The following is a 14292-nucleotide window of genomic DNA, read 5'->3' on the forward strand; positions in this document are numbered from 1 at the left end:
CAAAGGCAGATATTGTTGGGATATCAGAGACGTCGTGTCACACAGACATAAGCAGTGCAGAATTAGAATTTGGGGAGTACAATGTGTACAAAAAAGATAGACAGGACAGGAAGTGAGGAGAGGTTATACTGTTAGTTAAGAAACACATAAAACCTAAGGAAGTACATCCAACTGATATTATTATTATTAGCCATATGGTGCAAGAAAGCATGATGCTGCACCAGCATAAAAAAAAAAAAAAAAAAAAATTCCCGCGTTACCATGAGTGAGAGAGAGAGAGAGAGAGAGAGAGAGAGTCAGAAGTAGAAGGGAATCACCAAGAAGACAAGGAAGAGAAGAATGATGATATTTTGATAGACAATGCAATATTGAACCTGATTGGTGTAACATAAGCACTGGGAAAGGAAAAATGAGAGTAGGTGTGTTATAGGCCTAATGAATCTGATGAGTATAATGAGCAATTGTGCAGAGAAATAGAGTGGGCAAGTAAATCAATGTCTTACAATGGGGGATTTTAACTTTCCAGATATTGAGTGGAACTTGTGGTTGGTCACTCGCACACTTGCAAGACTTTTGTGGATTTATTGGATGACTGTTTTAGCATTAGCATTAGTAGAGGCATTTGATGCAAGAAAGCAAGCTTATGCAGCATCAGCCAAAAAAAAAAAAAAAATAATAAAATAAATAATTAAATAAATAAATAAAAAATAACCACTTCCACTTCACCCCTCTGTTCGTTCGAAATACCTGTCCAGCTGAGCCTTAAACTTATTTAGGCTATCAACTTCCACGACAAGGGATGGAACTATGTTCCACCAACCAACCACCTGCTGGCTAAAGGCAAATTTCCTGTGTCTATCCTACATCTGTCTTTTCTCAATTTGAATTTATGCCCTCTCAGGTGATTATTCTGAGCAAGAGGAAGAATCCCATCAGCATTGAACATGCTCAAACCATTCAAGGCTTTATACACCTCTATCAGATCACCTCGCTGGTGCCTAGCCTCCAGATACTGTAATTTGCAAAACTTAAGCCTTTCTTCGTAAGAGCACCCCTTTGTTCCATTCACCAATCTTGTTGCTCTTCTCTGTACTCGTTCCAGCATCTCTACATCCTTCTTGAAATGAGGCCTCCAGACCTGTATACAGTACTCTAGGTGTGGCCTGACCATTGCCTTATATAATGGAATAATCACCTCCTTATCCCTGCTAGAAAAATTCCTATATATCATTGACAATACTCCATGAGCTACTCTTGCAGCCCATCTGCACTGCTCAGAAAACTTCATATCTGCCTGCACAACCACCCCCAGGTCCCTTTCATTCTCTACCACTGTCAGTGTAGTACCACAGAGTTGATACGTTGCTCTGGGGTTGCTGTTTCCCATGTGTAGTACTTTACATTTGTCAATATTAAACTTCATTTGCCACCTCTCAGCCCATCTGCTCAACCTTTCCAGATCCTGTTGCAGTAGCATAGTGTCAGTAGTGTCCATGACAACCCCGCCAATCTTTGTATCGTCTGCAAACTTGAACATTAAGCTTGATATACCATCATCAATATCATTTATAAATACAGAAAACAATAATGGACCCAATACTGAACCCTGAGGGTCTCCACTAATAACATTAGTCCACGATGAGCAGTGTCCATTGATTACCAATCTCTGTCTTCTCCCCCTCAACCACCCCTTTATCCATAGCAGCAATTTGCCTCCAATGCCACACTGCTTCAATTTGTGCAGCAGTCTTCCATGTGCAACAGTATCAAAAGCCTTTCTAAGATCCAAGTATATAATATCAAAGTTATTTCCTGCATCCAGTTTTGTGACTGCATCATAGTATCCAATCAAATTGGTCAGGCAAGACTTCCCCTTAACAAAACCATGCTGTGTCTGAGCTGTAACTGAAGTCTTGTCTAGATGATCCTGCAGTGCTTCTTTAACCAGTGTCTCCATTAATTTTCCGGGAACAGAAGTTGAACTAACAGGTTTATAATTACTTGTGTCGCCCTTTGATCCTCCTTTGTGAATTGGGGTCACATTTGCACATCTCCAGTCCATGGGTCCTTCCCCCGAGTCCAAGGAAACTCTCATAATTATGGCTAAGGGTTTGCTTACTTCTTTTGCTGCCTCCTTTAATATAACTGGATAGATCCCATCCACCCCAGGTGCCTTTCTTGTATTTATCTTCAACAATTTCTCCTCCACTTTACTCTCAGTTATTACAAGATTCTCTAGCTTACTGCCAGAGTTGAATACACCTCTGGCATTCCCCTCGCTGAATAACTCCTCATGTGTGAATGTCGATGCAAAATATTCATTTAGTTTGTTAGCTACCTGAGCAGGATCATCAACAGTTGACCCATTGATATCAAGTGGACCAATCTGATTCATCCCCTTCTTTCTAGAGTTTACATAAGTAAAGAACTCTTTGCTGTTTTTCTTTGCATCCCTTGCCAAAGAATTTTCGTAATCTGCCTTCGCCTGCCTAACCTCCTTTGTAACTTGGTTAGAGATCAACTTGTATCTATCATAGGCTTCTGTGTCACGTGTTAATTTGTATGTATCCCATGCATTTTTCTTCTCTGCCGTTTTCTACAGCAACATGTTCCAGAGGCAACAAGAGGGAGTAATACTCTTGATGTGATTATCAGCAGTGATTATTCATGCATTAAGAATTTGCAGATAAAGGAACTACTGGGAAACAGTGATCGCAATGTACTGATGTGGGAATTACTTAAAAGTTGTAACTACCATCAAGGCTAAAGGGAAGGGCTTTTGCTTTCATAAAGGTGATTTCAAGGGTCTCAGGCAGTTTTTAAATTCTGTAGTGTGGGATCAACTGATGATGCTAGCAACGTTGAATTCAAAATGGGAAGCCTTCAGGGACTTAAATTTGGAGGCTACTAGGCTTTTCATTCCAACTACGAAATATTATTTAAGGTTTAGGCCTAAAGGATGTCAGATGAACTGAGGCTCATGGCAGAGAAGAAAAATGTATGGGATGCATATAAAGTATCAGGTGAAACAGAAGCCTATGGCAGATATAAACTAGTCTGTAATCAAGTCAGAAAGGAGGTTAGGCAGATTATGAGAAATCCTTGGCAAAGGATGAAAAGAAAAACAGCAAAGAGTTCTTTACTTATGTAAACTCTAGAAGGAAAGGGATGAATCAGATTGGATCACTTAACATAGATGGGTTGACTATTGATGATCATGACCAGAAAATATTGTAAAATATTTTAAAGGGAGCATCCGTACATCCCATGAAATTGCCCAAATTCATCAATTTCAAGTTAGATGTATTTTTTTTCTAACAGTCAATTCTATGTATTCACATTTGAAAAGCCATCTATCTATATATCTATGTAAATCATCCCTATGTGGACAAAAAAAAAAATCCTTCTGCTTTGAAGCCTAGCAACTGCTTGAGACAAAATATGAATTCCAAGTGCATTAATACTAAAATATATTTCTTGGCTAAATGTCTAAGAATATAAAGGAGTTTAATTATGCATGAGTAATGCGCACACACACACACCTCATAATTAAAATGTGTGTGCATTATATATGTAATTAAGACGATGAATTAAAACTACCTTGGTAGCAGAAATGATGTCTGCGCATTACCCATGCATAATTAAACTCCTTGTATTAATTCTTATCAAGGAGACTTCTGGCAACTTATTTAATGTGTATAACATGAAATATCTGATCAAATGATGACAACACCGACACTCCTAGACAATGGGTATTCAGAAATTAATGTGCTGTAAGGAAATGGATTTTAGAAATTTGTAAAAACTAAACTAATAAAACATAAAACTAAAATATAAAATAAACAGAAAAACAGTTTAATAAATAAATAATGTGATATGTACATAAAAAATAGGCTTACATACAATGTACAACCGAGTCAACTTATAATGTGGTCACTCGAACGGAACTCCATCGTAAGTCAAGGAGTGACTGTAAGTTTGGTTATTTGTCTTGAGTGAAGATACGTTATTCACTTTTCACACATTAACCTCAAACACAATAACCTCAAAAATAAATTGAACTCACACTGATAAACACTGCTGCACGGAGCTCTCAAGGTCAAGAAATAAATGACTGAAGGCAGTGCTGAAAACATGTGAAGATTTAATTTACAAATTCCCAGCATTTATTCCTAACTTAATACATTCAATAATACAACTCATGACATCAACTTAAGTGATTTGTGAAAAAACAGTATGCAACAGATAAAAAATAATAACATTTCTGAAATTGGTATAAAAAATGAGTTAAAACAGTTATTTGTTTACAAACATTGAAACTATGCAAAGTGGTGTTTTATTAACATATATAGAATATTGTTCATCTTTATTCATTGAACTGTTTACATCTGAACGCTATTTTTGTGTTCAAAATGCAAAGGTTGAAATTTACAATAGAAATTAAACTAGTAATGTATGAAAAGAATTACTTAAAAAGAAAGCTTAAAATAGCTTACATGGTTATGAATTATTAATAATCACGTTTCCTTTGGATGGCCAGAATATTGTGAGGACTACTGACAAGTGTCCTCTTCTTGATAGGTATTCTGCCAGCATGGAGCTCTCAAGGCCAAGAAACAAATGAACAAATGACTGAAGGCCGTGTTGGGAATGAGTTGTGTGTGTGTGTGTGTGTGTGTGTGTAGAGATTGGGTGTAATGAGCAGAGCATCCTTTTTAAATATGGCAAGTAATTCTGGATGGATGGATGATGATTTGATTTTATTTAGGTTGCAATTAATTATGGGATGTTTTTCTCTCAACCAAATTGTTTAGTTCATCCCCACCCATCTAGACTCATGCCATGTTTAAACAAGAAGCCCTATGTGCACACACTCCCCCTTCCCTCAATTCTGCATTCAGATATAGACAGCATTCCATGCAAGGGTCACAACTTTTGGATGATAATGAATCACTTTACAACCTTTCAACTATGCAACAGACAGTGTGTAAGTCATCCAGAGTAGCAACAAAGAGGAAGAAGACATCCCATCCTTAGGTCTTAAGTCCACGTGATCCTGGCCATCCTATAAATCTGTTCAGTTTCTCTGTACCAATAATAACTTTTCTATTTCATGCCATGCAGACCAATATGTCCTGAGGAATTCTTCTGGCAGGTCCAGGGGAAATATAAGCTGTGTTTAATAATTTATAACCATGTGAGCCAAAAACATGATATAAGATTTTGTCTACTAACTTGAAAAAATGTCAGATTGAAAGACACTCACCATTTCCACTTGTAAGGTTTTTACCTCTGGTTTATTAATAACTACCATGCGTGCAGCCTGCAATTCTGAGCACAGGAAATCTTCAACAAAAAAATAACAAAAAAGATGTTTACAAAATCTGCTCAGCAAATGAAATGGAATAGTCTGTTACTCTAATAATCTAGTTCAGAAGTTTTGAACTTTTATACCTTGAGCATCTCTTTCAAAATATTTTATAAATTTCATGTTCCCCTTTCCAAAACATGGTTAAATAAACAGATCTGACCTAAAATTTAGCTAAGTATAGATGCTTTTATAAATTAATACAGGAACTCCCCGACTTACATAATAGAGTACTCGACTTTAAGCAAGTTTTTGCCGGCCGGTGCAAACTGAAAAAAATATGGAAACTTATTTTACATCTTTAGACATAGATGGAGGTATTGTGAAAATATCATAATGTGAACCCAATAACACATTGTTTTTTTTTTTTTTTTTTCCAAGTCCTTGGAAGTTGAAAACTTCGCTATATTACTAAGCCATTTATCTCTCTAAAAGGTCATATTTATAATGGAAATTGTACTACCCTTTAATCGTTATCATAGTTCCCATTGTAAGAATCAATTTTGAATGCCTTTGTGATATTTTTTTAAAACATGTTTCTGGAGGTCACGACCATAAAACAATTTGCACTTTTCGGTTTATTGGGCTTTTCTGTTAGTGCATCTAATTATAAACAGGTAGTAAACTCGATCTTATTGCATTTGCGATAATAATGATAACTGCAAGTGTGTGGGTTTTTACGTTATTATGGTGAAATGTGTTCCCTTCACTGAAATCTTCAATCACATAAAAAACAAATTTTCAGAAACTTATCTTCATTCCTATTTATGTATTACAATGACGAAGGGAAAGCGACCAACGGAAAGTGCAAGTGGTAGTGGCAGTGCCAAGAAATGAAACAAAATTGATTTAGAAATGAAGATGAAAATGATTAAGAAGTACGAAGCAGGACAACGTTTGTCATCTATTGCATGAAATTAGGTCTCGCTGCTTCAACAGTGAATATTATTTTAAAGGACAGTGCGTGTATAAAAGAACATGTGAAAGGATCAACACACTTAAGATCAACAGTGATCACAAAACAGCGCTCGGGTGCTATGTCGAAGATGGAACAGCTATTAATAATATGGATAGAAAATCAGATTCAGAAGCGTGTGCCCCCAAGTCTAATGACCATTCAAGCAAAAGCAACAAGTATTTATGAAGATATTAAGGATAAGTATGGCGAATCCCAACCAAAGTTCATGGCAAGCAACGGGTGGTTTAATAGGTTCAAGCATCGCACTGATTTCCACAACGTTAAAGTATGCAGTGAAGTCGTCAGCGCCGATTCTGTGGCTGCAGAGAAATTTTGTGATGTGTTGAAAAAAATTATTGATGAAGGCGGCTATTCAACGCAGCAAATTTTCAATGCCAACAAGACTGCTCTGTATTGGAAAAAAATGCTGGATTGAACATACACCGCCACGTTTCGAGGCTTCAAAAGATAGGGCCATGCTCTTGCTTGGGGCTAATGCAATGGGAGATTACAGATTAAAAATCACTGCTTGTGAAACATTCTGGAAATCCTCGTGCATTTAAGGGCATCAATAAAGCCACCTTACCCGTGCATTTCTGATCGAACCAGAGAGCATGGATAAAAATAACTCTCTTTGAGGATTGGTTTAAATGCTGCTTCATTCCCAAGGTTGAAAAATATTGTAAAGACAACGATGTTCCTTTCAAGATTTTGCTTCTATTAGATAATGCTCCTGGACATCCTATGCATCTAGATGATTTCAATTTGAATGTGAGCATCATATTTCTACTGGCAAACATGACTTCACTCATCCAACCTATGGATCAGTGTGTTATTTCGAATTTAAAAGCATCTTATTTACACACAAAGTTTGCTCACGCATTGTCTGCAGTAGCCAAGAAAAATTTTACATTAAGAGACTTTTGGAAATCTTACAATATTTACCACGCCATCTTAAACATTAATAAGACCTGGGAGGAAATTACAAAAAAGTTGTTTAAATGGTGCATGGAAGAAAATATGCCCATGGCACATAAAAGGCTTCGAAGGATTTGAAAAAGACGAATCATATGAGGAAGTTACAGATAAGATCGTAAAGGTTGCAGAGCTACTTGAGAGGTTGATGCCAAAGACATGGAGGAGTCAATAGAGGAAGAAGAGAAGGAATTATCTAACGAAGAACTTGTCAACTTGCAGGCAGTGATAGTGAAAAAAGAAAATGCTGATGAAGCTCAAGATGAACCAAATGAAGAGCCGAGACGCTTCATCACCAGAGAGATGGCAATGGTAAGGTCTGAGAAGATGGCTCCTGACAGTGACCGATTCTTAAAGGTTAACAGAGGGGTGAATGATATGCTTGCTTGCTATAAAGAAATCTACAGTTAAAAGAAAAAAAGCCACTGTCCAGTCATCCATTAATATGTTCTTTCATTAAGTTGAGCAACCGACCCCTTCTAAATCTCCACAGCCCTCAACCTCTGCAGCAGCGTACTTATCAATTGAAAATGTCAATTCTGGCAACGATGCTCAAGAGTTAAAACTTACTGATGTTATGCCTGTCCCCTCTCTTTTTTGTAATTTTTTTAAAATTTTAAAATGCATGCTTTTGTAATTTTTCCTGTGCATGAGATAAAAAATTGAATAAATACAATAAATAATTGTATTTACATGTTCGGTGAACATTTTTTTGATTCAATCAATTCAGCGAGCACTGCACAAGCATGGAGGAAATTCCGACTTATGTAGAGTTCCGCGAAATGCAACCCTTATGTAAGTTGGGGAGTTGCTGTATATATTTCAATGCATTTAATCTCAAAGCTTGAAGTAAAATAGCATGTTTCTTTGTCCAGGCTACCCGGTACTTTCCGTTACTGGGAACCACTACCACATGCATAAATACACAGTCAGAGGTTGCCAGATGTATACCAAATGAACTGAAGGTAATATGAGATGAAGTGGTGAGAGTGCAATACACTCTCACTTTATCAGTGCACAGCCACTTAACTAATATACATTTCAAAACATTTGTCAAGAAATTAGTAGTGAACATAAGCAGCTCTTACTGCCTTTTGAAGTACACTAGTTATCTTTCAGATGAGTGTTAATACTCTTGTTCCAACTTTAAAATATCTAATATTTTTTAAGAAATAGCATTTCTACTGAGTAAGAATTTCAAAGGCTTCTCGCAGCTAATTTTCTTAGTGTATGTGATTGATATTTCCAGGCAACTCAATGTATGGAATCCGAGCCTGAAAGGAGTAGCTAGAGCTGTTTTTAAACAGATGACAAATTTGAAATGACTGTTAAAAAAACATTTAACATTACAAATTTGAAATGCAATAATTGCATTTCAAACGCAATGGTTTGAAATGCAATAATTGCATTTCAAACCAAACACAATTCAATTTTGTAGACTTTAGATACAACTGAGCTACTTGATGAAATACATAACTGAAGCTCATATGATTAGGCACAAAAAAAAAAAAAAAAAAAGCAGGCATCCAACAAACAGGTACTATAAAAATTTAGGCTCTAAAATAAAAAATACTATTTTAAAGAAACTGTTTCACTTGTTATTATAAACAAGATCAAGAATATTCTTCAAATTTTCAAAACTAACATTTTTCCTCCCATCATGTTTCAGAGAGAGAAAATATTCTTTCTACCTGAACTTAAATGATTGGAACATATTGAAAACATAATAAACATGTTCAAAAATGTTTATCATATTTTTCTCTTTATTCCCTGCTACATCTATGGAATTCACATCACTTTCCAGAGAATGTTCTTAATATTCTCTGAACCTTGGTTAGCAGAAAACGCATATACTTTTCCAGCTAGCTTCAGGGGATACATAGACTGACATTAACCAGAGCCACAAGCAGAGGTGAATGTGATTCTTGCACTGCTTCTACTGGAAAATGCAGCAGCCTGGAAAGCAAGGTGTCAGGGATTTCAGGCACTGCTGCTGTGGGTCATTATGGAACAATTGAATACATGGGATGTGTAGAGTAACTAAGAGTAAGAACATGGGCTGTGTAAGAGTAACTAAGAGTAAGAACATGTGCATGTACACTAAGCTAAGAGCACTGTAAATAAACTTTATGAATTTGAAATACTGATTAAGTCATCAAATGCATTGCAAGGATAACAGACATAAGTGATGCTGAGTTTGAATATGGGGATACAATGTATACAGGAAGGACAGATAAGACAGGACAGGAGGCAGTGTTATACTCTCAGTAAAGAAGTGTATTAAATCTAAGCAGTGCATCCAGTCGACATAGGTGACCAGTGGAATGTTGGGCAAGTTTGTTGTGATATTAGGAAACCAAAATTGAGAGTAGGAGCTTGTTATAGGCCTAATGACAGTGATGAGTATACCAAACAGCTATACAGAGAAACAGAGTGGGCCAGTAAATCAGAATGTCTTGTAATGGGAGATTTTAACTTTCCAGATACTGACTGTAATTTATGGTTTGGTCACTCACACACTACAAGACTTTTGTAGATTTCTTGGATAACTAATTTTTTACAGCAGCATGTTAGAGAAGCAACAAGAAGCAGCAATACTCCAGATCCGGTTATCAGCAGTGATTCTACATGTACAGTAGACTGTCAAAATAACGGCACATTGAGATCAGATGTATACATACAGCGCAGATTTCTTCCAGTGCTGAAAAAAGAAAATGGCAAGTCACGTGATTACTGTATTTGTTTGCATTCAGAGCAGGAACTACGGTGGGGTGAAAGGGGTGCCAGCCCTGGGTGCAGCATTTTAAGGGCACACTCAAACAGTTATATAAATTTAAATTACTTCATTTTTGATTTAATTACAGTCGAACCTATGTTTAACGAACTTCTTTATAGCGAATTTTTTTGAATTCCTTTTGGTAATTACAATTAAAACAGTTTCCATAGAATAAAGAAAATTTCCATATAACGAATGCATTACGAGAGACTTAACTTTGTATACACTGTTCTCACCTCTGGCCATTAGGCAATTTAAGCAATTAGAAAGCACGAGTTAAGGGTTAAAGAGATTACTGTTCCACAATGTAAATGGTCTCGGTAAAACCATTTACAATGTAAACGGTGTCAGTAATACATAAAACCCGTATAGTCAGTGTAACGATTAAGGCGTATTCGTGATACAGATTATAGCTTCTGGTTAACTTGTGTTCTTTGTTTAAAATAAAAATTTTATTTTAGGAAATACTGCGTTATCTTTGTATGTGTTACATCTGATTCCAGAAATTTGTGTGATTTTGTGAGAGTGAAAAAAAATGATAAATTCAGGATTTATAATCACTTACTCAAAAAAAAATATCAGGGAGGAATAGTGTTTTCGAAATTCCGAAAATAACAGAGATACTCCAATTACAAATTTCTATAAAGTATGGCCTGTTTTGTGATGTCACACCTTTGAGCTTTTTGGTTTGTCCTCCATTGCTAACCAGTTGGTTTATACTCCAGTGCTAGCCAGTTGGCAAGTATTCTGCTTGAGCTGCACAAGTATTTTGTGGATTTATTGGATGACTGTTTTCTACAGCAACATGTTTGAGAGGCAACCAGAGGGAGTAATACTCATGATCTGATTATCAGCAGTGATTATTCATGCATTAAGAATTTGCAGATAAAGGAACCACTGGGTGACAGTGATCACAATGTACTGATGTGGGAATTACTTAAAGATGTAACTACCATCAAGGCTTAAAGGGAAGGACTTTTGCTTTCATAAAGGTGACTACAGAGGTCTCAGACAGTTTTTAAATTCTGTATGGTGGAATCAACTGTACAGGATTTACCAACGTTGAATTCTAAATAGGAAGCCTTCAGGGACTTAATTTTGGAGGCTACTAGGCTTTTCATTCCAACCAAGGAATACTGTTCAAGGTTTAGTCCTAAATGGAGGTCAGATGAATTAATGAGCCTCGTGGCAGAGAAGAAGAATGTATTGGATGCATATAAAGTATCTGGTGACACAGAAGCCTATGGCAGGTATAAACTAGTCTGTAATCGTCACAAAGGAGGTTATGCAACCGAAGGCAGATTACAAGAAATCTTTGGCAAAGGATGCAAAGAAAAACAGCAAAGAGTTCTTTACCTATGTAAACTCTAGAAGGAAAGGGATGAATCAGATTGGATCACTTAACATAGATGGGTTGACTATTGATGATCATGCTCAAGTAGCTGATAAACTGAATGAGTATTCTGCATCTACATTCAGACGAGGAGTCAATCAATGAGGGAAGTGCCAGAAGTTTATCAAATGCTAACAGGGAGCCAAGTAATTTTGTAATAACTGAGAGCAAAGTGGAGGAGAAATTGTTGAAGTTAAACATAAGGAAGGCACATAGGGTGGACGGGATCTATCCAGTTATATTAAAGGAGGCAGCAAAGAAAGTAAGCAAACCCTTAGCCATAATTATGAGAGCTTCTTTGGACTCAGGGGAGGTCCCCATGGACTGGAGGTGTGCAAATGTATCACCAATTCACAAAGGGGGGTTTAAAAGGTGACAAGTAACTACAGACCTGTTAGTTTAACTTGTGTTCCGGGGAAAATAATGGATTCACTGGTTAAAGAAGCATTGCAGGATCATCTAGACAAGACTGCAGTAATGGTTAAGACATGGCATGGGTTTGTTAAAGGGAGGTCTTGTTTGACCAATTTGATTGGATACTATTATGTGGTCACAAAGGAACTGAATGCCAAAAATAATTTTGATATCATATACTTGGATTTCAGGAAAGCTTTTGATACTGTTGCACATGGAAGACTGCTGTACAAATTGGAGAGGTATGGCATTAAGGGTAAGGTGCTACAGTGGATAAAGGGATGGTTGAGTGTGGTAATCAATGGACACTGCTTTTCGTGTCCAAATGTTATTAGTGGAGTTCCCCAGGGTTCGGTGTTGGGCCCATTGTTGTTTTGTATATATATATCAATGATATTGATGAAGGTATATCGGGTTTAATGTTCAAGTTTGCAGATGATACAAAGGTTGGCAGGGTTGTTAACGACAGTAAAGACAGTATATGCTACTCCAATTGGATCTAGATAAGTTGGGAAAATAGGCTGAGAAGTGGCAAATGAAGTTTAACATTGACAAATGCAAAGTAGTGCATATGGGTAGCAATAACCGAAGAGAAACGTACCAACTGTGTGGTACTACACTCAAGGATGTGGAAAGTGAAAAAGACCTGGGCTAATTGTGCAGTCAAATATGAAGTTCGCTTCCAGACGGGCTTCCAGGGCAGGTCATGGAGTCTTGTAAATGACATATAGGAATTTTGCTAGCAGGGACAGGGAGGTGATTATCACATTGTACAAGGCAATGGTCAAACCACACCTAGAGTACTGTGTACATTTTAGGAAGGATGTAGAGTTGCTAGAACGAGTACAAAGAAGGGCAACAAGATTTAGGAGGGGAACAAAGGGGTGCACTTACCAAGAAAGGCTAAAGTTCTGCAAACTGCAGCTTCTGGAGACTAGGCACCTGCAAGGTGATCTGGTTGAGGTGTATAAGGCCTTAAATGGGTTGAGGAAGCTGAATGCTGATGGGATTCTTCCTCTTGCTCAGACCAAGAACCTGAGGGGGCACAGTTTCAAATTGAGGAAAGTAGTTGTAGAATAGAGGTGTGGAAATTTGCCTTTAGCCAGTGGGTAGTTGATTGGTGGAACAGGCTTCCATCTTTTGTTGTGGAAGCTAATGGCCTAAATAACTTTAAGGCTGAGCTGGACAGGCATTTGGAATGAATGGAGGGATGAAATGGGAGTGTTTTTTGGCTGATGCTGCTTAAACTTGCCTTCTTGCAGCGTATGCCTCTACTAATGCTAATGCTAAAGTGCTCAAGTGTGAGTGTAGTCACAGGTTAAAAGAAACAAAAGTGTAATTCAAATTTTGTTATTCAGTTGTTTTTCTACATTAAAAAAGCAAATGTTAATAAATTGTTATAAATTGTTTTCCTTTAATTGAACTGTAACCATATTATTTTTATTAGTTATAACATTATAATTATGTAATTATTAGTTATTTAAAATATATGTTTTAGAATTGGTTTTTTTGTCTCATTTCCAAAATGAATTTTAGACACAGTATATCAAATTGGGAGGATGCAGTTCTCCTTGTTAAATGTTTTAACAAGAGAGCTCCTCTTATTAATTTTTTGAGCAGAACATTTTCCTTTTTAAAATACTTCTTTATACTACAAAAATGCAGATTGTGAGCAAACTCCTATTTAAAATAATGTATTATCGAGTTTGTCTTTTTCTAATCATACATGGCAGTCGCATAGCTCAACAAAGAACAATCGACTACAACAAAGCGGGTTTTTGAACGCCACATATACGGTTTTTTCGCAGATAAATTGAATTTTGTGCTGACATCATGGATTATACTGCTGTTTTATTAATTTTAAATTAAAAACCTCTCACTCCTAAAGTTAATAAATCTTCTCCTCATACAGAGAAGAAAAGAAGAACAACCTGAAAGATTAGTGACAAACTAGTGACAAAGTGATATAATCCAAACTATTACATTAGGGTCATCTGGAATGTTAATTCATATACCCACGTGTATTGTGTCTGTAAATTGTGTGTTCTCTGCTCGATTGGCCTGTTTTGCTGGATGAAAACCCCCAGTTTCTGGGGAAAAAAATCATGCTATGTACACCTGAACCCACTAACTTAGCCATGGAGTGAAAAAAGCCTATAAAAGTTCCTTGCATCATCAATGGGATTCAAATCCGGGCCTTTTCCACCCAGTGTGGGGAGGAAGGTGATGATACCACTGCTATCCATACAGACTAAACTTGATATAATAAAGAAAACAGAACGGGGCATAAGCAGAAGTGTATTATGGGCAGAATATAAAATTAGATCGTCAATGTTTTTTGTTTTTTTATATGCAATTAATAAAATTGTATTCTTAATCTCTCTATTTCTTATTTGGTCTCATTATTT

General features: G+C 36.6%; 1 protein-coding gene across 1 annotated transcript in view; it reads right to left on the reverse strand.

Annotated features, from left to right (window-relative positions):
- Nucleotides 1-14292, reverse strand: part of LOC150088349 (protein TSLIG3A-like) — a 188739-nt gene that overhangs the window by 100776 nt on the left and 73671 nt on the right. Inside the window, exon 5 of the mRNA XM_090369461.1 lies at nt 5267-5346. Coding sequence (XP_090225587.1) covers nt 5267-5346 — 80 coding nt within the window. The remainder of the gene's footprint in view (nt 1-5266; nt 5347-14292) is intronic.

The sequence above is a fragment of the Mastigoproctus giganteus genome, chromosome 3 (assembly GCF_048544385.1).
Source record: "Mastigoproctus giganteus isolate SK-2022 chromosome 3, ASM4854438v1, whole genome shotgun sequence".
NCBI classification, from domain to species: Eukaryota; Metazoa; Arthropoda; class Arachnida; order Uropygi; family Thelyphonidae; genus Mastigoproctus; species Mastigoproctus giganteus.